The sequence below is a fragment of the Cydia fagiglandana genome, chromosome 26 (genome assembly GCF_963556715.1).
Source record: "Cydia fagiglandana chromosome 26, ilCydFagi1.1, whole genome shotgun sequence".
Taxonomy (NCBI): Eukaryota; Metazoa; Arthropoda; class Insecta; order Lepidoptera; family Tortricidae; genus Cydia; species Cydia fagiglandana.
The window spans coordinates 1,204,199-1,230,312 of record NC_085957.1 but is presented as its reverse complement, the minus strand read 5'-3'; the positions used below and the strand labels follow the sequence as shown (position 1 = coordinate 1,230,312).

At 46.5% G+C, this 26,114-nt stretch overlaps 1 protein-coding gene across 1 annotated transcript; it reads left to right on the top strand.

Moving 5' to 3' along the window:
* Positions 1-169: 169 nt before the first annotated feature.
* Positions 170-26,114, top strand: LOC134677268 (zinc finger protein 729-like). Its single transcript, XM_063535698.1, has 36 exons — positions 170-423; positions 2,710-2,835; positions 6,924-7,505; positions 8,958-9,092; positions 9,344-9,471; positions 10,486-10,560; positions 12,281-12,410; positions 13,814-14,017; positions 16,337-16,492; positions 16,524-16,613; positions 16,766-16,855; positions 17,008-17,097; positions 17,250-17,339; positions 17,492-17,581; positions 17,734-17,823; positions 17,976-18,065; positions 18,218-18,307; positions 18,460-18,549; positions 18,702-18,791; positions 18,944-19,033; positions 19,186-19,275; positions 19,549-19,638; positions 19,791-19,880; positions 20,033-20,122; positions 20,275-20,364; positions 20,517-20,606; positions 20,759-20,848; positions 21,001-21,090; positions 21,243-21,332; positions 21,485-21,574; positions 21,727-21,816; positions 21,969-22,058; positions 22,211-22,300; positions 23,658-23,759; positions 24,611-24,709; positions 25,938-26,114. Exons 1-36 carry the CDS (start codon positions 286-288, stop codon positions 26,112-26,114), a joined length of 4,212 nt encoding a protein of 1,403 aa, XP_063391768.1. The 5' UTR covers positions 170-285.

Below are 26,114 nucleotides of genomic sequence, written 5' to 3'. Positions count from 1 at the left end.
CGATTAGCTGGCCAAATTTATTATATGGATCAAAGAACATAAATGGATGCCGAACACAACAGGCCGAGCATTATTATTATGGCTGAACATTTACAGCTATAAAAAAATTTCCGAACGCAATGCATCTGTCAAATTGTCATTGACATCAATAAATGGTTGTAATGTTGTATGCAGAGTATAATTATCGCTTTATTTCCTCTTTTAGAAATGTAGGCTGCGATAAATAAGAAAACTAATCTGTTCCTTGGATTTATTTTGAACTAAAAGCTTAGATTAAGTGGCAAAATGGATATGATACATGATTTATCGCTAAGCAATGATTCGTTATTATGCTGCCGCGCCTGCCTCGCGACAGACGCGAGACTTTACAACATACATGAATACAGACTCGCTGAAGCCTTTTACCGCGTCTCAGGGACTTTTGTAAGTATTAACTACGATAATTAAACATATTATAAAGTTACTATTACTAGAAGGAGTGCATAATCTTAATACTTATAGGTATTAATACAAACTAGGCAAACAATCTTCATGTGTCTTTTAATTGAAAAACACATTTTATAAATAAGTTACGGCAAATATGTAACAATTATGAGTCTAATACAATGATGATAACACCTTTATTACATTAAATAATACAATTTAAAACATATTTAAATAACAGTTGAGTCTGATACAATCATTTATATTCTTCTGCTTTCATAATAAGTAATAGTTTTTAAATTTTAAAAAGCGTTTTTCAATTAAAAGACATATCAAGATCGCTTACCTTCTTGCAAGTTCTTTCTAATGCTAAAAAAAACGACCTATAGTATAACCACTCAACCGTCCGGCCTGTGAGACTGTTTTCCTGTCAACCGTCCGGGGTTTTTTAGCGACGCACGCCCCGCGCAGCGCATTCACAAGTTTCTACAGAAATTATAACTACACTGCCATCTAAATTTTTTTAGAGCTAACTATTTAGTTAGGCTATGTTGTCGCATCAAGAGAATTAGTAAATAATGCCGAAATATTCCGTTAGATGGCTCTGAAATCAAATCTTTCTTCCACTCCTTTGGATAGTAAGGTTCCCGCGGACGGTTAAGAGCATATTTTTTTCGGATACTATGCTATCGTCGGACGGTCAAGTGAATAAAACAGTTTACCAACATAATTTACAAAATGGCCTAATGTAATTTTTTACTACTTTAGCAGCTTATGTCTCTCTATAAATGAAAGCAAATCTGGATACAATAAGGGAACTATTATCTCATACATTTACACTACATTAGTACAGAACAACTACTACTAGTTACAGAACTAACTGTTAGACTGTATAACAATTGGCTATTTTTGACAGTTTATAAAAAGAATATGGAAGTTTCCTCTACTTAAAATAAATGATTTCACACCATGCATGAAATAAAGCACCAGGTAATTATTAGGAAAACACAGACAGCAGTTATTTTTAGACACAATTACTATTTAATAAATCAAATAGAAATACAAACAGTAGGTGACTTCACTGTGATGTCACTGTCGTCGTTTTCATATAAATTCCATATTAGCAAAGTTTTGACAGTTCTAAAAAAGAAGCTGATTTGACTAGTAGGCAAGGTAGCCTAAGTAGCTAGGGTAGTAGTTGTTCAAGTACTTATGTAAGTCATCTAGAGGCTTTAAACAAATGTACCATTTACTATTTGTTTGAAGCAATGAAAAAAGTGTATGCAGTTTTTCATACAAAGTTCGGGTGTCAAGATTTTAATTTTTTTTTGTCAGTGTCAAGTCAGGTGTTGCAAGTGGTGCAGGCGTCACGCCACATTTTAAGAAATTCTTGTTATACTACCAGCCAATTATTATTTTATCATATGGCTTTATTGACAATTTACAAAGATAACATTAACATTATGTGTACGTCTATAGTTTAAGGGGCTCCCCCACGCCAATGACCTTCGATCTGAATCCTTTAGTTTTCTAATGTTTTTTGTAGCTTATCATATTAACAGCAAGGGCTTTAAGCAATATAGTATCCCATATTTACTTTAAAGTTTATTGTCTTCGAGATATTATATATCTAAGTTTGATAGCCATTCCCCGGCTTCCGCAGTTATCGCATGTAATATTTTCATGACAATGCATTCCTGTTATCCCTCATTAGGGACATAGGGCTCGCAGAAGAATCCTCCATTTGTCACAATCTTGAGCGGCTACCTCCAGCTCTTTCCAGCCGAGTCCAGTTGAGCCAGCCTCCTTCTGAACTGATAGCCTGCATGTAGTACAAGGCCTCCCCGACCGCCTACTGCCAGCCACATGCCAGCGGAGAACCTGATTGACCAGATGGCTGTCCGGCCTACGGAGCACGTGTCCGATCCAACGCAATTTCCTTTCGAGGATTTCCCTTCCTATGTGTTTCTGTTCCATCATCTGCCATAGTCTGACGTTTGAGATGGTTCGTGGCCAGTAGATCCCTAGAATGTTTTCATGGCTATACAAAAGCATCTCTTGGAGCATTTAAACTTAAACTTTATTGCAGAAAATACAAATAAAAAGTACAAATGGCGGACTTAATGCCTAAAGGCATTCTCCACGATCCACCCACCACCACGATCCACGATGATCCACACACATCACACACACACACACACACACACATCACATGATGATCCACGATGTGCCTGGTTGTCTGGTCTGGCGCGCCACAGTCGCAGTTTAATCAGCCAATGGTTGCAGGTCTACAAGGACGGGCCACAGCACCTGTGCAGCTTTTGCAGCGCTCAGCTGCTGCGCTGCGAGTCCTTCCGCACCAAGTGCTTCCGCGCCCAGCTGTGTCTCAACTCCAAGGAGCATCAGGGCGAGGTCTGTTTAACCTCCTGACACTAAATCGTCAGATGACAAGCAAACGTCACTAATTACTAAAAAAAAATAAACAAAAATCGACCTTCTTTTAGTACTAATATGGTTCACTATGGCTATGAACATGGTATAATAATATACTCCGCCTGGTACTCTCTTCCCGTCTTTTCTAGGTCACCTGACTGACACAAGCCTACATCATCATGTGACAGCGCTATATGATAATATGCGATGGCTCTATATACAGGGTGGAAAGATAAGTCGGGCCCTGGAGGGAAACTCCCTTAAATCCTTAAGCTGGCTCATTTTACTTAAAGGAGACATTCCTTTATTTTTAAAAAGAAACAAAACTGCATTCAAAGATTTTCTATAACTCGATTGCCTCGCCCGGGACTCGAACCGACTAAAAATTCCAAAAAATAAAAACTCCCAATTTTATTCTACTAGTCGATACAGTTAATGTTAATGATAACATTTCTCCAAGAAACATTAGGTCTTACACTCGTCTGTCGTACAAAATATCCATAAAATGTAATATTTAGTACTTAAGATTTTTTTGACAAGCCAAATTGAACAAAAAAAGAAAAATACTTTGAATACAGTTTTGTTTCTTTTTAAAAATAAAGGAAAGTCTCCTTTTAGTAAAATGAGCCAGCTTAAGGATTTAAGGTAGTTTCCCTCCAGGGCCCGACTTATCTTTCCACCCTGTATAGCGGCCATGTTATTGTGACGAAGGCTTGTGTCACTCTGGGAAGAGAAGACCATGTTTTATTAGACTATGGCTATGAACTTGTGGTGATATTTAGTGACTTTTGCTTGTCACCCGACGAAATGTACATTACAATGTACATAATCGTGCAATCTAATTTGAACCTTTGATGACGCAATTAAAGCAGCATTTGTTTTGTTGCATTGCTTTTTAAAAACGAAATTAGTTCCAATTTACGTATAGAATAAGTTTCAAATTTAAAAATATGAAAACTTTATATGCTGGGTCTTACGAGCTTATTTAAATTTCAACACACTTGCTTGAAAAAGATTATTTCATGCAGGTGTACTGAAATACAAAGGCCTATATAGTTTCCGCGGGAGTTATGAATGAATGAATTTATATATTACAGACAACATTAGGTTCACATATTGTTAGTTTTGAACTTAATCTACATATTAGTTTACTAATAATAACAGAAAAAAGTGATTTGGTCCTTTGGCACATCAGGCGGACAATCAAACTTATTGGCTATCATGCTTAAGGCGCTCTTATAGTTGAGTTTTATGTTTCCGAGGGGGTGAAGCAGACGAGTGGTAGAACAGGCGGGCGGGCGCCCCGCGCGCCCCGCCGCACCATTCCCGCGCAGCACGTCTACATCCTTATTCTGGCGCCATCGGTATTCTGAATATTCTGATTTGTCAGTTCCGGGATTTTTTCCGGCAAATAATATCGAATAAGGTTTATTAGCAAATTCGTAATATAATGAGTGCTTAATGAAATTATATACAATATGAGAATATACCCCGACAAACTACCTTAACAAATTATACCCAATTACTATGAGACAGAAATTAGCACTTAAGTACTTACCTTAAAAATATAATAGAGTTAGACCAAGAAAATTCTGCAACGATTTTGATTGCACGCGCAGTGCGAGTGTTATTTTGAACGACAAACCTTCATGAAATTATGATTAACACTTGCACTGCGTGTGCAATCAAAATCGTCGCAGACTTGGTCTAATTCTAGAAGTCAATTTCGGGCAATTAGGTATTGAAAATAAGGAAGAATACTGTAGTTCGTTTTTTTAAGCATTAGAAAGTACTTGAAAGAAGGTAAGCGATCTAGACATGTCTTTTTATTGAAAAGCGCTTTTTAAAAATCAGTAACTATTACTTATGAAAGCTTATTTTATATATTAGGACTTTTATTTTATATAAAATCAATCAACATTTGGCATGATGTGTTACATCCCCGTAGCTGCAGGCGTCCATAGGCTATGGTGAATGCGGGTCGTATGTTGGCTTGCCACCAGTGTGGTATATAAAAACAGCATTTTTTGGAATAAATTTCCATATAGCACGGTACGGACTTGGCGGAAATAAGGTAGAAGTACTAGTGCTCAACGCTGCACTAGTATTCGACACGGGCACTTTATGTCAAAGTGACAAGAATTAAATTTGAATACAGAAAGATCGTCGCCGTTCAAATTTAACCTATATTACTTTGACATAAAGTATAGTGTGTAGCTTTCAAATAGAGCTCAACGGCTAATCCTATTGTCTGTTGTTAAGTAAAACCGCACGTGCTACTTACGTGCAAAAAAGGGTTTAATTATTTTATTTGGCACCTGAGCGCCGGCTAGGCCAACGCTCAAAAAACCAGTGTAGGTGCGCTCTCCGATAACGCGCCTTTGTGTCATCTCGATGACACATTTTAGACTGGTTCTGTAGCGTTCGACTCGCCGCACTCAGTAACCGGAGTACGTATTTTTTATGCAGGTGGTTGTGACACGTGGCATGAGCGGTTTTACTTAACAAATAGACAATAGGATTAGCCATCGAGCTCTATTTGAAAGCTATACACTATACCCATGTCGAGCACTAGTACTTCTACCTTACCTAATATTAAACACAAAACCATTTTAGGCATTTTTCGACCACTTCCCTTAAAACGCATGTAGGTAACTCGGAAACTAAAAGCGGTGAAATGGTTAGGTACCACCATACACTAAACACTCCCACATAGGTATTTGAATCCCGTACACATATGTTTAAAAATGATTCAATTTGAAATAGCCTTTAATAAAGTATGTTTACACAATTTATCAATCGTGACTGAATTCCGGATTGGTTAGATGGGTGTGTGCCTTTGCTTCCCAACTTGTTATAAAATGACAATATGACGGGCGAATGTCTGAAATGTCACAGTAATTAAGAATTATTTTGCTTTTCTTCGTAAGAATGTTGAAAAACATTGTGTGTATAACATATTTGCATATTTATACAGTGGTTACCCATTTTATGAAACGTCCACTAAACTAGCATAGGTCCGACGCTGGCAGTGGCCACGGGCGTACTGGCGCGGGGAATGGGCGCAAGGTATTGCCGCGTAGGGTGTAATTTAGTAGGCAAAAGTTGAATTCATAAAATTATGAATGAAAAGATTAACGTATCGATAAAAGGACCAGCAAAAACGAAGATTTACTTAAAAGCTATCGAATGTGGTAAGTTTCATATCCATTTTCGTCGTAGTACTTCTAAAATATGGATCAAAAGACAGCTTTAAGCATGTTTTCAACTTAAGATTCAATCGAGAAAATAATGAGCCATTGTGTTTCTGACAAGCAATAACGTAGTTCAAGGACTAAAGTTCTACATACTAGAAAATAATGCATGAAATCCTTGTAAAAGTCTGTAAATATGGTTACAAAAAAGCGCATTTTACTACACACCGCGCCTTAAAATATAACTAAGTTATGGATTCTGAAAAAAAAGATATGACTCACTTGTGAGTTACAGTTTTTTTTCTAATTAGGGGTCATCCATTAATTACGTCACACGTTTAGGGGGAGGGAGGGGGTCAAGAAAATGTGATATATTGTGACATGTGGGAGGGGGGAGACACAAACTTTGTGACGTCACTTTAACTTCATCAGTAACCGAAAATTTATTTAAATTATTTAGTTCGCTGTACATTTAAATAACAAGTTTTTAAAACGAAAATAGTTTTTAATCGTTTAATTTTCTTTCCTAAGGAGTTTTGGGTTATAAAATTACTAATATTATATCGTCAAAAATATTTTGATAAAATATTAATAATACTTAGGTACTTACTTAATTCGATTTGGCGATTTCGTAGAAAAAATGTGACGTCACACTAGGGGGGAGGGGTTTGCCAAATGTGACCAAGTGTGACAAGGGGGGGGAGGGGTCAAAAAACCTAGAAATTGGTGTGACGTAATTAATGGATGACCCCTTATGTCAATTTAATCCATACGTAACAAAACAAGTAGGTATAAATGAGTTTTACTTTGAAAATCATAGTCACGTCTTTATTTTGTATATAAATTTATTTTATCCGATTAATCCACTTTCAGCTGGACACAGACTACATCCGCACGATAGATCGCGCATCACACAAACTCCTCCCAAACCTGACCATCAACCCGGTACAAACTGTCGAATGCATCGACGTCAAACCCCCTGAAGAAATTAAAAATGAACCAGACATCGAGATCACAGATGACAGCAAGAAAACCGACTTCAAAATTGAAGTAGAGATTAATGAGGACAAGTTGGAACAAGTATTTGTTGTTACTGACATTGATGACAATGATAATAATAAAAGAAAAAGGAAGGCTTCAAAGAAAAAGATTAAAACAGAAATTCATGATGATGATGTAGATTTTGATGATGGTGTAGACAATGTAGACATTGATGATGATAATGATGATATAAGCTTAGAAAATATAGCTAAAAGCCTGAAGAAGAAAGTGAAAGCTAAAGCTAAGAAGGTAGTTAAGAAGAAAGATAAGCAAGTGAAAGTGAAACAGGTTAAAGAGAAGCCGGTGAAAGAGTTAAAGATTAAGAGGAGGAATCCAGCTAATGGGTATTTGCCGGAGTTTGCGATGGCCGCGTTTGAAACCATGTATTCTGTTCATGTCGTCACCTTAAGCAAGGTAAGTAAGAAGAGGTTATTAATGTTATGTTATAAACTTTTAAGGGGTTTTTAATAAATAAAATAAAATGTATTTGCTAGAAATGTGGTAGGTACAGAAATAGGTGTTAACATGCAATTTTGTCCTTCACCTCTTGATTTTGAGTTTCACCTCTGATCGAATTTTTAGTTTGAACACACGATTTTTGATCACCACCACACACATGAAATGTGTACACATAAGAAAATATTTACTCAGCAGTTTAAGGTAACATTGTTGTTAGAAGTTGACCATTAGATTACCACTAAACAGTGTTTAGCGCCATCTAACGATGTTTTCTAAGACTTAACAAAACTTTCAAAATCAGTAACTTTTGCTAATGGATACTTTTTCGATGTTTTTTTTTTTTTATTATGAATGGGCTTACTCATGGCCACAGACTAGCCGAGGCGTAGACGTGGCCTACGATGGAGCGAGCTCGCCCAGAAGGTGCCTGTTCACTCTTGATTTGAAGGTTGCCGGGTTATAAGAACACGGAAATATAGACGCCGGCAGGGAATTCCATTCCTTGGCAGTGCGCATAAGGAAAGTAGAAGCAAAGCGCTTCGTGCGAATTGGTGGAATATCTACCATGTAAGGATGGAAACCGGCCGTGCGTCTAAAAGTCCGATGGTAGAATAGGGACGGTGGAATAAGCTCGTGTAGCTCTTGGGCACACTCCCCGAAGTGCAGCCTGTAGAATACCGACAGGCTGGCGACTTTCCGCCGATGGACCAAAGACTGAAGCTTAGCCGTTAGCTTCTTGTCGCCAATCATCCTCCTGGCTCTGCGCTCTACTGAGTCCAAAGCGGCGAGTTGGTATTTAGCTGAGCCATCCCACAGGTGGCTGCAATACTCCATACACGACCGGACTTGAGCTTTGTAAAGTGTTAGAAGCTGTCCAGGTGTGAAGTATCGCTTCACCTTATTTAGGACGCCCAGCTTTCTGGCCGCAGTTTGTGCTTTAGACTCAATGAAGCTGCCGAAGCTGAGGACTGAACTCAGCTCCATGCCGAGGAGTTCCAGGCTGTCGGCAATAGGTACAGATGCACCCCGGAAAGAAGGAGTCAGGTCGAATGGACTCCGTTTTGCGGAAAATAGACACGTCTGCGTTTTGGAGGCATTGAACGTGACCAGATTGTCATCACCCCACTGGGAAACGAGACTAAGGGTCAAGTTCATTCGCTCAACCATGGCCTCTCTCTGTGAACGTATATCCTCCCTGCTGTCCCCTGCACTAGCCAAATATCTCTCAACAACCGTACTGTCATCTGCATAACCTACAATGCTGGGTTGCAGCATGTCGTTAATGTGGAGCAGGAAAAGGGTTGCGGAGAGAACAGACCCCTGAGGAACACCGGCGTCAATGGCCGAAGAGCAGCCATCAATAACTACTCTGATGTAAATACTCATTATCTTTTTTCACGTGTACAGGAAGATCAACTGGAGGAGATCGCAATGCGCAAAGAGTCCGCCAACTACCAGGAGTCCGCGTTCCAGTGCGAGGACTGCGGGAAGGGCTTCGTGGCTGAGGAGGCCTATAACAACCACCGCACCAGGCACAGCCCGGTGAGTAAAAATCTAAATAAATAAATACTATTGGAAAATCTTACGCACACCATCCCACTAAACCGAGGTTAACCGGTTAAACCTGGAGTTACCATGGTTAGGTACCAGTACAATTTGACACTGGATGAATGGTTTAACTGCTTAACCTCAGGTTAGTGACCCTAAGTACTCGCTCTATGAGCAATTTATTATATTAGGTAATTACATTATTTATTAGGCTATATTTTTGAAAACTAGTGTTTTCTTTTCAGAGCGCAGGCAATTTCCCCTGCGAAATATGTAAAGTACGCTTTACGAAGCAAAGCATACGACACACACACCAGGATATGCACCGCCTCAAGTTCTTCTGCAAGGAGTGCAGCTTCGTCTCTAGAACCAGGTTAGTTGACATATTACCTTCAGGAAACAAAGGTCACACGGATAGGGCAGTTACCGGCGCCACTTCTGTCGTAGTAACCGAACGCAACATTCATCTCAGGTGTATGGGTTTACCTTACGCCTGCGAAACATGCGCCGTGTGCTTAACGAAGCAACTCGCCTGGTACACCCACTAGGTCACGTATCAACTCAAGTAGTTCTGCAAGGAATGCAGTTTCCTCTACAGAATCAGTGCAAAAAAAAATGATATAAGCTGTCATTTGTATTTATTTTAGAGCGCAGACTTCTCAGGTGTATGGTTTTGCCCATATGCTTGCGAAATATGCGCCACGCGTTTCACGAAACAAAGCATCATACACGCGCACAGTAGGAGATTCCTTAGATTCTAAGGCTTAGAAGATGCATTGCCTACTATTTTTTCTCTAAGGAGTGTAGCTCCAGGACTCGGTTATTCAAATCAGTCATCAACACCAATTTATTTATATTTAATAAATAGGCAATAGGCTCGCTTTCATACGATTAAATCTAATGTACACGTGTATTTTATAATAGCATCTTTTCAGGGTTCCGTACCCAGAGGGTAAAACGGGACTCTATTACTAAGACTGCTGTCCGTCCGTCTGTCACAAGGCTGTATCTCACGAACCGTGATAGCTAGACAGTTGAAATTTTCACAGATGATGTATTTCTGTTGCCGCTATAACGACAAATACTAAACACAGAATAAAATAATTTTTTAAGTGGGGCTCCCATACAACAAACGTGATTTTTGACCGAAGTTAAGCAACGTCGGGCGGGGTCGGTACTTGGATGTGTGACCGTTTTTTTTTTGCCTTTTTTTGCATTATGGTACGGAACCCTTCGTGCGCGAGTCCGACTCGCACTTGCCCAGTTTTTTTAATTAACAGAAAATACTAAAGTATTATCATAGCAATGGAAATAAGATACAGAGTTTCTATAATAAAATGAAGCCCATAAGTTATGCAATTTGAAGACGTTCAGGGTGTGTGCGCAGGCATCAAGCGAAGCAGCACCACGAGATGCATGTTGGCAAGACCTTCGAGTGCCAGCACTGCGGGAAGAGCTTCAGGTCAGTACATCTTCTTCCTCGCGTTGTCCCGGCAGGTTGCCACGGCTCATGGGAGCCTGGGGACCGCTGGGCAACTAATCCCAAGAATTGACGCACATACATCGGTCAGTACATATATGACTATATTGCCTATCTTTATCCTTAAGCGACCCACGCTCCTAATTGACCGAAGCGTTAACGAAGGTCTCTGTTTTAACTCGGGCAAATTGCTTTCGTATTTCCAGGTGTTCTCTACAGATTGCAATTCTCAAGTTCTCAACCGATTCTCGTGAAATTCTGTGACGAGATTCTATGATGAAATATTTTTTTTTGTCGATTCAGTTTTTGGAAATGGTTCAAAATGCGGATATTTTCATAAAAGACGTAAGCGCCAATAGCGTCTTTGGCGCTTAACCTCCTGAGATTAAATGGACGTTATACATATTCGTGCAATCTAATTTGATCCTTTGATGAACCAAATAAAGTAGCATTTCTTTTGTTTCATTGCTCTTAAAACAAACGAAATTCGTTCTTATTTACTTATTGAATAACGTTCAAATTAAAAATTCGAAAATGACATATGGTGGGTCTTAAGACCATTGTTATTACTGAATCGCAATTAGAAAGGGATTGAGATAGCTGTCAATCCATATTGATTTAGACGTAAGTGTATGGAAATCTGTCATTTCTAATCCCTTTCTGATCGCGGCATGATAATAGTTCACTGTGATAACGACTGAACTATCTATTTATATTTCACTTTTTATTTTATTTAAATATCGCGAGGTCTACAGGTCACAGAGCCATCAGTACTATCTAGTAGAAATTACCTCCAATTGAATGGGGCAGTGTCGCTTTTATTTTTAAAACGATGCCACTTAACCTTTTGGACGCCAATGACCGATATATCCACACCGCAGGTTCAACGCCAAAGACTGATTAATCGGTCACAGACCACAGAGCAACATAGACCTTTTAATTTAGACACTTCGGTGACGTGGCGACCGCGTGACAGCTTTTGTGTTTGACACAGCGTCGAAAAGGTTAAGACGTGTAAAGGCATTAAAGAATTTCGTGCTTCGAATTACAGCTAATCGAGACGGCGAGATAAAAAATTGACAATTCAATTACTACAAAACAGATGGCGCTGTAGTACGCCATATGTTTCGGCTGTCAAACTAGAGGGGCCCGTTTTTTTTCTAACACTCGACCTTCCTTTGACAAAACATAACTCTTTGCTATCAATGCATAACATTGAAATAATACTTCCTTATCATAAATATTATAGTATGCATTTTTACACACTAACACATACACACACACACACACACACATTATATACATATACACACACTAACAAATAAACAAACACTCGTACACACGCAGTTCACAAATAAAAACAATATACATGTTAAAAGAGGCATAATAGCTATCTGTAAGTTTCAGTGTAACTCTCTGTACAATTTGTACCTACCAATAGGTATATAGATTAAAGAAACTAGTATAAGTAACGAAACTGGGTCCTGTAACACAGGGTTTCCTAGATCAGGACTCAGGGACGTGATTTACTGTATGTCTAATTTTATACAATAAACTATTTTCATTTTTTTCAATGCGACTAAAAAATACTATTAAATTAATAAAAGACTGAGATCCATAGCAGATTGGTTGATTTCCAAATGTGTAATTACCGACATACTTATACGCCTACCATACGTAACACATACTTATCTTCCTGTAGTAAAAGTTCGACGTATTTGTCGCACGTGCGGCTGGCGCACCCCGCGCTGAATGTGGCATGCGACGAGTGCGGCGAGACGTTCGTCGGACAGATGGGGCTCAAGATGCACAAGAAACGGATGCACGCTAAGGTACAGTATACAGGGTGTTACACAGTCTACGTATTTGTCGCACGTGCGTGACGCACCCCGCGCTGAATGTGGCATGCGACGAGTGCGGCGAGACCTTCGTCGGGCAGATGGGGCTCAAGATGCACAAGAAACGGATGCACGCTAAGGTACAGTATACAGGGTGTTACACAGTCTACGTATTTGTCGCACGTGCGTGACGCACGCCGCGCTGAATGTGGCGTGCGACGAGTGCGGCGAGACCTTCGTCGGGCAGATGGGGCTCAAGATGCACAAGAAACGGATGCACGCTAAGGTACAGTATACAGGGTGTTACACAGTCTACGTATTTGTCGCACGTGCGTGACGCACCCCGCGCTGAATGTGGCATGCGACGAGTGCGGCGAGACCTTCGTCGGACAGATGGGCCTCAAGATGCACAAGAAACGGATGCACGCTAAGGTATAGTATACAGGGTGTTACACATTCTACGTATCTATCGCACGTGCGTGGTGCACCCCGCATTGAATGTGGCATGCGACGAGTGCGGCGAGACCTTCGTCGGGTAGATGGGGCTCAAAGTGCGCGACTTGCAATCCGGAGGTCGCGGGTTCAAACCCCGGCGCGTACCAATGAGATTTTCGGAATTTATGTACGATATTTTGTAATTTGACCAGTCGCTTTTCGGCGAAGGAAACATCGCGAGGAAACCGGACTAATCCCTATAAGGCCTGTAACTCTGGGTTGGAAGGTCAGATGGCAGTCGCTTTCGTAAAAGCTAGTGCCTACGCCAATTCTTGGGATTAGTTGGCAAGCGGACCCCAGACTCCCATGAGCCGTGGCAAAATGCCGGGACAACACGACGAAAATGATGATTACAAAGAGAATATAGACTAGAGGAATATTGTCAAAGTAAATTATGTAGTCAGTACATTTACTGCGATCTTCCGACACAAATGATTGAAACTTTTAAAACGCCATTTGACTTTTGATCCTTGTTTTTTCATTGATATGTGTTAAATTTGTTAAATGTCAAGAAGTATCGCCATCTACTCGAGGATCTAGGCCAAAGCATAGACTAGGAATCCTCTAGACCGGGTTTAGAGCAATTATTTCATGCAACCGATGATGCCAAAAATGCGGGGGTGCGCGGGACGAGGTGAGCGAAGTCCCGTGCCGTGATTGGTCCGTTCAAAGACACGGACGTCACACAAAGACACTTTCGACTCGAACATAAAATTACCGTATGCGTGGCAGAGGGGGTAGCGCGACTATGCTCAGTCTGGTGAATGTTTTGCCTGTGGGCCAAAGGTACGGCGCGGTCGCTCGAAGGTTTTGGTTCGGTTTTGTAGGAAGTGTCATTTCTGTACGGTAGTATTATTTATGTGTCCTGTTAGAATGTTTGTTGATTGGATGTCTTTTTCTAGAGCGTCAAACCGGACCAGTACAAGTGTGAGACCTGTCCAGCCACCTTCCTTAGCGTCGAAGCTCTGAACAGACACACGGACACGGCCGGCGAGCACGGAGACCTGCGGCCGTGCGAGCAGTGCGGCGAGAACTGTGCGAGCGAGGAGGCGCTAAATAAGCATGTGGGGGAGATGCATCCGGCTGAGACGCATCGGTGTGAAGAGGTCAGTATAGTTGGTCAAGCAGATCTTGTCAGTAGAAAAAGGCGGCAAATTTGAAAAATGTAGGCGCAAAGGGATATCGTCCCATAGAAAATTTGAATTTCGTATCTTTTTTTACTGACAAGGTGACAAGATCAGTTTGACCAGCCTTACCGCCAGCTATATAATATACGTTATTATCAAACGTCGGACTATAGGGGCAGTTTGAGGGCAAGGTAAGGTTTACAAAAAAATCTTAACTTACGAGTATTATAATGTACCTAGTATTTGTAACATAGTTAATTAAATTAGTTACCCGTTATCATTTATTCATCTTTAATGTGTAAATACTCTTTGAAGTGATGACTGCTTCGAGCAACACGGAAGGGAGGCGGCATTCGCACTATTTCCCCTCTGCCGAGGTACAAGATTCGCGCGTCAATTTAATCTAGCGCGGGTAATAAAACTAGTTGCACTTGGATTTTTCACTAGACCGAGTCCAGATGCGCGCGTGAACACTGCTGCACATAAATGCCTGTTTGCTCGGTTTTTTGCTATAAAAAGAGGTCGGGGACATCAAATTTACAAAAAGAAAGTGTTACATTTCACATGTAATATTTTTTTTTACATATCATACGTTTAATTACATTTAAATACAATTATTATAGTTTAGTCTCAAGTATTTGTTGGATTTATCGATTTTGCTCGCTCAGTACAAATTGCGGATCCGTCGAGCGACAAATCCGACTTCTCATCTCTCAGAATACAATGACATACTTCAACGAAAATGTGTTAGTGTGCGTGTTGTGACACTAGTCACTCGTCCGTACACAAAAAGAGAACGAGGTTTGCAAGAATTGTCTTTGACGTGTGTCATTTTCTATGTATTTGTGTCGTCATTACAGAGGGCCTACCGCGAACCACGTTTGACGTGTTGCCTCCCTGTCACACTTACGTATGAATTTACAAGTGCCATAGAGAGGCAACACGTCGAACGTGGTTCGCGGTAGGGCCTCTGATTGGATTTTGTATGTAAGTGTGTGAGAAGTGCGACTGTGTGCACCTTCCCCCCGCGAAAAATGGCAGAAAGATTTGTACTGTGAGATATCGCTTGGGCCCCTCCCTTCCGACGTGTCGGAAGCCGGTGTTGCTCGAAGGATGACTGATAGCCCACTGAAGTGGCCACTTAAAAAGCAAATAAATAGCTGACATGCGTCATTATGACTGTTGTTCATACTTATATTTGTTGGTAGAGTTGGAATTTCACATTATAAATACTAGGTACCAAATACTAAGTACAAATACTCGAAAGTGAATTAATTGATTTGCGAACCTTACCTATCATTCTGACATGCCACGAAAATGCTAAATTTCACTCACTTTTAGATTGAGCTGAAATGATGTATACATAATATGTAAATCGGATGATAATGCAATATTATGATGACATGGAGCTGATGTGATGATGGAGACAGGACCTCCCGGGACCTCTCAGGACATGGCCACCTGGCCATGGGAACTCTGTGATAAAACAACGCAAACTTATGTTTGGACTGTTTGGGGTTGTTAGAATTGTCTCGATAAGTACAGTCACCTGCAATAATATGTTACTTTTTGAAGGCCGCAACAACTGTCACGATCTTATTCCTTTTTGTGTAATATATGTATGTTTATCCTATAAATTTTGTATGTATTTATATCCTTTATCTTTCTGGTACCTTGTTGTACATTTTGCTGCATTTGTCACCCTCTTTTCACTCTCTCCTCTCATCTACTCAAAGGTTAACTGGAAGAGATCCCTCAAAGGGATAATTTCGCCTTTGTACTTCTTGCTAATTGTATGTTATTTTTAATATGCCTTTTTGTACAATAAAGAGTTTACTACTACTACTACTACTTATTTGTAGAGCCATAAGAGCGTGTCACATATTTTTGCGGCCTTCGAAGAGTAACATGTTATTGCAGGTGACTGTACTAGTTGCCTTTTAAAAGAAAAGTACAGTCAGCGATAAAAGCTTGAACCAAAAATATATTTTTTTCCAAAATCTTTTTACATTTTTTTTACCAGAAATTCTGGTACTTTTTTTCTCCTATTAGGATCGAAAAAGCTCGTGATTCTCAGTAGAAATAGAGTCAGACCAAGAAAAGTCTGCAGCGGATTTGATAGCCCACGCAGTGCAAGTGTTATTTATACGTCATAATTTCATAGAAGTTTGACGTTTAAAATAACATTTGAACGGCTATCAAATCCGCTGCAGACTTTTCTTGGTCCGACTCTGACACTGATGATGTACAGTTATAAATGAAATGTACCATTTACTAATATAGTTTTAATGTTGCCAGTGCAACGCCACGTTCGCAAGTGCAGCCGCGTACGACCTCCACCACCGTCGCAAGCACCTCAACCAGCCCTTCAGCGCCGCCGGCAGACGGACCCTGCACCGCGAGCCTCTAGTGCCGGGGCAGTTCGTGTGCGAGCAGTGCGGACGGATACTGCCGGTACTGCTCCCTCTCTATCATACTCGACCAGCCCTTCAGCGCCGCCGGCAGACGGACCCTGCACCGCGAGCCTCTAGTGCCGGGGCAGTTCGTGTGCGAGCAGTGCGGACGGATACTGCCGGTACTGCTCCCTCTCTATCATACTCGACCAGCCCTTCAGCGCCGCCGGCAGACGGACCCTGCACCGCGAGCCTCTAGTGCCGGGGCAGTTCGTGTGCGAGCAGTGCGGACGGATACTGCCGGTACTGCTCCCTCTCTATCATACTCGACCAGCCCTTCAGCGCCGCCGGCAGACGGACCCTGCACCGCGAGCCTCTAGTGCCGGGGCAGTTCGTGTGCGAGCAGTGCGGACGGATACTGCCGGTACTGCTCCCTCTCTATCATACTCGACCAGCCCTTCAGCGCCGCCGGCAGACGGACCCTGCACCGCGAGCCTCTAGTGCCGGGGCAGTTCGTGTGCGAGCAGTGCGGACGGATACTGCCGGTACTGCTCCCTCTCTATCATACTCGACCAGCCCTTCAGCGCCGCCGGCAGACGGACCCTGCACCGCGAGCCTCTAGTGCCGGGGCAGTTCGTGTGCGAGCAGTGCGGACGGATACTGCCGGTACTGCTCCCTCTCTATCATACTCGACCAGCCCTTCAGCGCCGCCGGCAGACGGACCCTGCACCGCGAGCCTCTAGTGCCGGGGCAGTTCGTGTGCGAGCAGTGCGGACGGATACTGCCGGTACTGCTCCCTCTCTATCATACTCGACCAGCCCTTCAGCGCCGCCGGCAGACGGACCCTGCACCGCGAGCCTCTAGTGCCGGGGCAGTTCGTGTGCGAGCAGTGCGGACGGATACTGCCGGTACTGCTCCCTCTCTATCATACTCGACCAGCCCTTCAGCGCCGCCGGCAGACGGACCCTGCACCGCGAGCCTCTAGTGCCGGGGCAGTTCGTGTGCGAGCAGTGCGGACGGATACTGCCGGTACTGCTCCCTCTCTATCATACTCGACCAGCCCTTCAGCGCCGCCGGCAGACGGACCCTGCACCGCGAGCCTCTAGTGCCGGGGCAGTTCGTGTGCGAGCAGTGCGGACGGATACTGCCGGTACTGCTCCCTCTCTATCATACTCGACCAGCCCTTCAGCGCCGCCGGCAGACGGACCCTGCACCGCGAGCCTCTAGTGCCGGGGCAGTTCGTGTGCGAGCAGTGCGGACGGATACTGCCGGTACTGCTCCCTCTCTATCATACTCGACCAGCCCTTCAGCGCCGCCGGCAGACGGACCCTGCACCGCGAGCCTCTAGTGCCGGGGCAGTTCGTGTGCGAGCAGTGCGGACGGATACTGCCGGTACTGCTCCCTCTCTATCATACTCGACCAGCCCTTCAGCGCCGCCGGCAGACGGACCCTGCACCGCGAGCCTCTAGTGCCGGGGCAGTTCGTGTGCGAGCAGTGCGGACGGATACTGCCGGTACTGCTCCCTCTCTATCATACTCGACCAGCCCTTCAGCGCCGCCGGCAGACGGACCCTGCACCGCGAGCCTCTAGTGCCGGGGCAGTTCGTGTGCGAGCAGTGCGGACGGATACTGCCGGTACTGCTCCCTCTCTATCATACTCGACCAGCCCTTCAGCGCCGCCGGCAGACGGACCCTCCACCGCGAGCCTCTAGTGCCGGGGCAGTTCGTGTGCGAGCAGTGCGGACGGATACTGCCGGTACTGCTCCCTCTCTATCATACTCGACCAGCCCTTCAGCGCCGCCGGCAGACGGACCCTGCACCGCGAGCCTCTAGTGCCGGGGCAGTTCGTGTGCGAGCAGTGCGGACGGATACTGCCGGTACTGCTCCCTCTCTATCATACTCGACCAGCCCTTCAGCGCCGCCGGCAGACGGACCCTGCACCGCGAGCCTCTAGTGCCGGGGCAGTTCGTGTGCGAGCAGTGCGGACGGATACTGCCGGTACTGCTCCCTCTCTATCGTACTCGACCAGCCCTTCAGCGCCGCCGGCAGACGGACCCTGCACCGCGAGCCTCTAGTGCCGGGGCAGTTCGTGTGCGAGCAGTGCGGACGGATACTGCCGGTACTGCTCCCTCTCTATCATACTCGACCAGCCCTTCAGCGCCGCCGGCAGACGGACCCTGCACCGCGAGCCTCTAGTGCCGGGGCAGTTCGTGTGCGAGCAGTGCGGACGGATACTGCCGGTACTGCTCCCTCTCTATCATACTCGACCAGCCCTTCAGCGCCGCCGGCAGACGGACCCTCCACCGCGAGCCTCTAGTGCCGGGGCAGTTCGTGTGCGAGCAGTGCGGACGGATACTGCCGGTACTGCTCCCTCTCTATCATACTCGACCAGCCCTTCAGCGCCGCCGGCAGACGGACCCTCCACCGCGAGCCTCTAGTGCCGGGGCAGTTCGTGTGCGAGCAGTGCGGACGGATACTGCCGGTACTGCTCCCTCTCTATCATACTCGACCAGCCCTTCAGCGCCGCCGGCAGACGGACCCTGCACCGCGAGCCTCTAGTGCCGGGGCAGTTCGTGTGCGAGCAGTGCGGACGGATACTGCCGGTACTGCTCCCTCTCTATCATACTCGACCAGCCCTTCAGCGCCGCCGGCAGACGGACCCTGCACCGCGAGCCTCTAGTGCCGGGGCAGTTCGTGTGCGAGCAGTGCGGACGGATACTGCCGGTACTGCTCCCTCTCTATCATACTCGACCAGCCCTTCAGCGCCGCCGGCAGACGGACCCTGCACCGCGAGCCTCTAGTGCCGGGGCAGTTCGTGTGCGAGCAGTGCGGACGGATACTGCCGGTACTGCTCCCTCTCTATCATACTCGACCAGCCCTTCAGCGCCGCCGGCAGACGGACCCTTCACCGCGAGCCTCTAGTGCCGGGGCAGTTCGTGTGCGAGCAGTGCGGACGGATACTGCCGGTACTGCTCCCTCTCTATCATACTCGACCAGCCCTTCAGCGCCGCCGGCAGACGGACCCTCCACCGCGAGCCTCTAGTGCCGGGGCAGTTCGTGTGCGAGCAGTGCGGACGGATACTGCCGGTACTGCTCCCTCTCTATCATACTCGACCAGCCCTTCAGCGCCGCCGGCAGACGGACCCTGCACCGCGAGCCTCTAGTGCCGGGGCAGTTCGTGTGCGAGCAGTGCGGACGGATACTGCCGGTACTGCTCCCTCTCTATCATACTCGACCAGCCCTTCAGCGCCGCCGGCAGACGGACCCTTCACCGCGAGCCTCTAGTGCCGGGGCAGTTCGTGTGCGAGCAGTGCGGACGGATACTGCCGGTACTGCTCCCTCTCTATCATACTCGACCAGCCCTTCAGCGCCGCCGGCAGACGGACCCTGCACCGCGAGCCTCTAGTGCCGGGGCAGTTCGTGTGCGAGCAGTGCGGACGGATACTGCCGGTACTGCTCCCTCTCTATCATACTCGACCAGCCCTTCAGCGCCGCCGGCAGACGGACCCTGCACCGCGAGCCTCTAGTGCCGGGGCAGTTCGTGTGCGAGCAGTGCGGACGGATACTGCCGGTACTGCTCCCTCTCTATCATACTCGACCAGCCCTTCAGCGCCGCCGGCAGACGGACCCTGCACCGCGAGCCTCTAGTGCCGGGGCAGTTCGTGTGCGAGCAGTGCGGACGGATACTGCCGGTACTGCTCCCTCTCTATCATACTCGACCAGCCCTTCAGCGCCGCCGGCAGACGGACCCTGCACCGCGAGCCTCTAGTGCCGGGGCAGTTCGTGTGCGAGCAGTGCGGACGGATACTGCCGGTACTGCTCCCTCTCTATCATACTCGACCAGCCCTTCAGCGCCGCCGGCAGACGGACCCTGCACCGCGAGCCTCTAGTGCCGGGGCAGTTCGTGTGCGAGCAGTGCGGACGGATACTGCCGGTACTGCTCCCTCTCTATCATACTCGACCAGCCCTTCAGCGCCGCCGGCAGACGGACCCTCCACCGCGAGCCTCTAGTGCCGGGGCAGTTCGTGTGCGAGCAGTGCGGACGGATACTGCCGGTACTGCTCCCTCTCTATCATACTCGACCAGCCCTTCAGCGCCGCCGGCAGACGGACCCTCCACCGCGAGCCTCTAGTGCCGGGGCAGTTCGTGTGCGAGCAGTGCGGACGGATACTGCCGGTACTGCTCCCTCTCTATCATACTCGACCAGCCCTTCAGCGCCGCCGGCAGACGGACCCTGCACCGCGAGCCTCTAGTGCCGGGGCAGTTCGTGTGCGAGCAGTGCGGACGGATACTGCCGGTACTGCTCCCTCTCTATCATACTCGACCAGCCCTTCAGCGCCGCCGGCAGACGGACCCTGCACCGCGAGCCTCTAGTGCCGGGGCAGTTCGTGTGCGAGCAGTGCGGACGGATACTGCCGGTACTGCTCCCTCTCTATCATACTCGACCAGCCCTTCAGCGCCGCCGGCAGACGGACCCTGCACCGCGAGCCTCTAGTGCCGGGGCAGTTCGTGTGCGAGCAGTGCGGACGGATACTGCCGGTACTGCTCCCTCTCTATCATACTCGACCAGCCCTTCAGCGCCGCCGGCAGACGGACCCTGCACCGCGAGCCTCTAGTGCCGGGGCAGTTCGTGTGCGAGCAGTGCGGACGGATACTGCCGGTACTGCTCCCTCTCTATCATACTCGACCAGCCCTTCAGCGCCGCCGGCAGACGGACCCTTCACCGCGAGCCTCTAGTGCCGGGGCAGTTCGTGTGCGAGCAGTGCGGACGGATACTGCCGGTACTGCTCCCTCTCTATCATACTCGACCAGCCCTTCAGCGCCGCCGGCAGACGGACCCTGCACCGCGAGCCTCTAGTGCCGGGGCAGTTCGTGTGCGAGCAGTGCGGACGGATACTGCCGGTACTGCTCCCTCTCTATCATACTCGACCAGCCCTTCAGCGCCGCCGGCAGACGGACCCTGCACCGCGAGCCTCTAGTGCCGGGGCAGTTCGTGTGCGAGCAGTGCGGACGGATACTGCCGGTACTGCTCCCTCTCTATCATACTCGACCAGCCCTTCAGCGCCGCCGGCAGACGGACCCTGCACCGCGAGCCTCTAGTGCCGGGGCAGTTCGTGTGCGAGCAGTGCGGACGGATACTGCCGGTACTGCTCCCTCTCTATCATACTCGACCAGCCCTTCAGCGCCGCCGGCAGACGGACCCTGCACCGCGAGCCTCTAGTGCCGGGGCAGTTCGTGTGCGAGCAGTGCGGACGGATACTGCCGGTACTGCTCCCTCTCTATCATACTCGACCAGCCCTTCAGCGCCGCCGGCAGACGGACCCTGCACCGCGAGCCTCTAGTGCCGGGGCAGTTCGTGTGCGAGCAGTGCGGACGGATACTGCCGGTACTGCTCCCTCTCTATCATACTCGACCAGCCCTTCAGCGCCGCCGGCAGACGGACCCTGCACCGCGAGCCTCTAGTGCCGGGGCAGTTCGTGTGCGAGCAGTGCGGACGGATACTGCCGGTACTGCTCCCTCTCTATCATACTCGACCAGCCCTTCAGCGCCGCCGGCAGACGGACCCTGCACCGCGAGCCTCTAGTGCCGGGGCAGTTCGTGTGCGAGCAGTGCGGACGGATACTGCCGGTACTGCTCCCTCTCTATCATACTCGACCAGCCCTTCAGCGCCGCCGGCAGACGGACCCTGCACCGCGAGCCTCTAGTGCCGGGGCAGTTCGTGTGCGAGCAGTGCGGACGGATACTGCCGGTACTGCTCCCTCTCTATCATACTCGACCAGCCCTTCAGCGCCGCCGGCAGACGGACCCTGCACCGCGAGCCTCTAGTGCCGGGGCAGTTCGTGTGCGAGCAGTGCGGACGGATACTGCCGGTACTGCTCCCTCTCTATCATACTCGACCAGCCCTTCAGCGCCGCCGGCAGACGGACCCTCCACCGCGAGCCTCTAGTACCGGGGCAGTTCGTGTGCGAGCAGTGCGGACGGATACTGCCGGTACTGCTCCCTCTCTATCATACTCGACCAGCCCTTCAGCGCCGCGTGGCCTATTGCGGTAGTTCTTAGTAATCTTAGTTACTTCCACTAAGTGCTACGGGTTACGCTCGTAGCGTGTAGCCACGGCTTCGCCGTATGTAGCGCGTAGTCGCTACGAACAATGTACCCGACAGTCGGGTTCTTGGCCCTGAATGTGTTAATAGCTATCGATCCAGCAGTTCGAAGAAATAGCAGCTCTTTTCCAAAATGATGTAAGGCATTTTTGGCATAGCCTCATAAGGCCCAAGGTCCTACCTATAGTACTTATTCAGTTCGACGAAATTTAAATCATATTCAATTGGAACAGAGTCGCGATTGTTTTGTTTCATTCAATTTTCAAACAAAACCAAAATCAACTCTGTTCCTTGCACTAAAGGTTCAAATTTCAGTGGCAAATTCTGTATTTTATCATTTATATGGCTGGGCCTTAGGAGGATATAGCGTAGGGTTTTATTTATTACAAGCTTTTATTTAGTTTCACCTGACCGTTGTCTGTCTGTCTGCCTGTCTGTCTGTAATCAAATCATGCAACTTAAATTGGATCCACTTCCCGGTTTCCGATCTAGCTGAAATTTTGCATGCATATATAAATCGGATGACGATGCAATATTATGGTGTCATTGAGCTGATCTGATGATGGAGACAGGAGGTGGCCATAGGAACTCTGTGATGAAACAACGCAACCTAATTGTGTTAGGGGTTTTCAGAATTGTCTCGATGAGTATTAGTTGTTTGTCGTAAGAAAAGTACAGTCAGCGATAAATGCTTGTACCAAAAATTAAATTTTTACCAAAAACTTATTAATTTTATAATTATTTATTACCCATTTCATAAATTAAATTATTTATAAAGATAAAGAGAGTTTATTATACAAGTATGCATATTACAATGCGCTTATGAACCTCAAAAAAGCTATAGTTCGTTTTTTTTAGCATTAGAAAGAACTCCACAGAAGCAAGCGTACAGTTTTTGTCAGGCTCTTTAATTGTTAATAATTATTGAATTATCTAATGTAGCATGGTCAATACATATAATTTACTTCAAATTATTACCGCTAAAAGTGCCGGATTTGGAACCACAAGCTTACTTCTGCGAAGTTCTTTCTAATGCTAAAAAAAACGGACTATAGTTAGTATTTGGTTGCAAAGTTGGACTATTGAAAAAAAATTGCATCCTAATATTCCCGAATATTTGCAGAGTCGAACCTCGCTACGGTACCACAAGCGAGACCACAAGACGGCGAAGCCACACGCCTGCCGCCAGTGCCCCAAGAGTTTCTCCACCAAACGAGCGCTCGATGTAAGCAGTTTTTAGGGTTCGGTACCCAAAGGGTAAAACGGGACCCTATTACTAAGACTTCGCTGTCCGTCCGTCCGTCCGTCCGTCTGTCACCAGGCTGTATCTCACGAACCGTGATAGCTAGACAGTTGAAATTTTCACAGATGATGTATTTCTGTTGCCGCTATAACAACAAATACTAAAAACAGAATAAAATAAAGATTTAAATGGGGCTCCCATACAACAAACGTGATTTTTGACCAAAGTTAAGCAACGTCGGGAGTGGTCAGTACTTGGATGGGTGACCGTTTTTTTTTGCTTTTTTTTGTTTTATTTTTTTGCATTATGGTACGGAACCCTTCGTGCGCGAGTCCGACTCGCACTTGTCCGGTTTATTGATAATGTATTTCTGTTGCTGCTATCATAACAAATACTAAAAATGATATAAATATTCAAGTGGGGCTCCCATACAACAAACGTGATTTTTTTTGTCGTTTTTTGCGTAATGGTACGGAACCCTTCGTGCGCGAGTCCGACTCGCACTTGACTGGTTTCATTTTTAATATTTTTCACAGTACATAACTATGGTCCTATTTTCCAGCACTAGTGCGTAGAATAACACTTTTCGTGCGTATGCCAAAAGTTAAAATATGTACTGTAAAACATTGTACGATACACGTGCGAATAGGTAATTCCTCTTCTCCGCACTTGTATCGTAAATAAGTATTTGATCGAACTCGACAACTTTTTATTGTTAAAAATAACAATGATATATTTTAAGGAATCCCGCAATCCGGGGCACGCCCGGCCGTCCGCTCAGTGCTTAGCGGGTTGCGTTCAGAGTAAGACTTGAGCATTTTATTTGTGTACAGTGGCATATCCGGTCGCACACGGGGGAGAAGCCCCACCAGTGCCCCGAGTGCCCGCTCGCCTTCAGCATCAAGTCCAACCTCAAGCGGCATCACAAGGCGGTGAGTATGATACCCCTGCTGTCTCTATACATCAATATACAGGTGGAATTTTTATTTTTATTTTTCATATCTCATGCTCTGAAAGTGGGTCGTTTTTGCCCTCCCCTACCCTCTGTCGAAAATAGGCGACCAATGGTCAACCACATGTCAACCATATGTATGGACTGACGTTTATCTGACATGACGTACCTATACATTTGATGTGCCCCTCCCCCGCAAAAAACGGCAGACTATTTTGTACCGAAAATTTTAGACATGGCGTCTCCGTTGGTTATATCCTCTAAGACTGTGTAAGGTAAGGTATAAGTAGGTACTATACGTAATGAGCCCTAAAGGGAAAGTACCTTAAAACCTTAAGTTAGCTAATTTTTCTTAAAGGAAGTACAGTAACTCTCTATTTCAAATTCTCTTTGGTAGTCATCATCATCATCATCATTTCAGCCTATATACGTCCCACTGCTGAGCACAGGCCTCCTCTCATGCCCGAGAGGGCTTGGGCTATAGTCCCCACGCTAGCCCAATGCGAATTGGGGACTTCACATACACCTTTGAATTTCTTCGCAGATGTATGCAGGTTTCCTCACGATGTTTTCCTTCATCGAAAAGCTAGTAGTAAATATCAAATGTTATTTCGTACATAAGTTCCGAGAAACTCATTGGTACGAGCCAGGATTTGAACCCGCGACCTCCGGATTGAAAGTCAGGCGTCATATCCACTCGGCCACCACTGCTTCTTAGTTCTTCTCTTTGGTAGCTCTCAAATGTATCGTCTGCGGGGTAGCACCAACAGCTTGCTGGTAGATATAGCGGAGAGATGGGACTATCCGTTTCTTAGTCACTGGGCGTCTGCTCATCGTCCGGTGTACCAGGACCCCAAATGAGTCTATTTTAATATATGTGAGACCTAGGTTAAGGGCCCCCCCACATCTGGCGTCTTTCGAGCGTCGGCGTCTACAATTGTATGGCCGACGTCGACGCAACGTCGACGCAGCGTCGACGCAACTGCGCAGCGACGTCATTTTCCATAGCGCTGGACCGACGCCGACAGACGCCGACGCTCGAAAGACGCCAGATGTGGGGGGGCCCTAAGATCTACTAACACTAGTAATGTAAGTCTGTACCTACATAACTAACAATTTATGGGCAAATTGGCCTGAAATAAAGAATTTTATTATTTATTTATTTATTATTACTCATTCTGTGCTACTACCAAATTGTTTGTTTCCAGGTGCACCTCGGGCTCCGCAACAGCGTGCCGTGCACGATCTGCGGGCGCGTGTTCACCACCAACTCGTGCGTGCGCATACACATCAACACCGTGCACCACGGCCAGCCCGGACCCAAGCGGAACCGGAAGCGGACCAAGTACGGCAAGATACCGGAGTCGCCGGCCAGTCTTATGTAA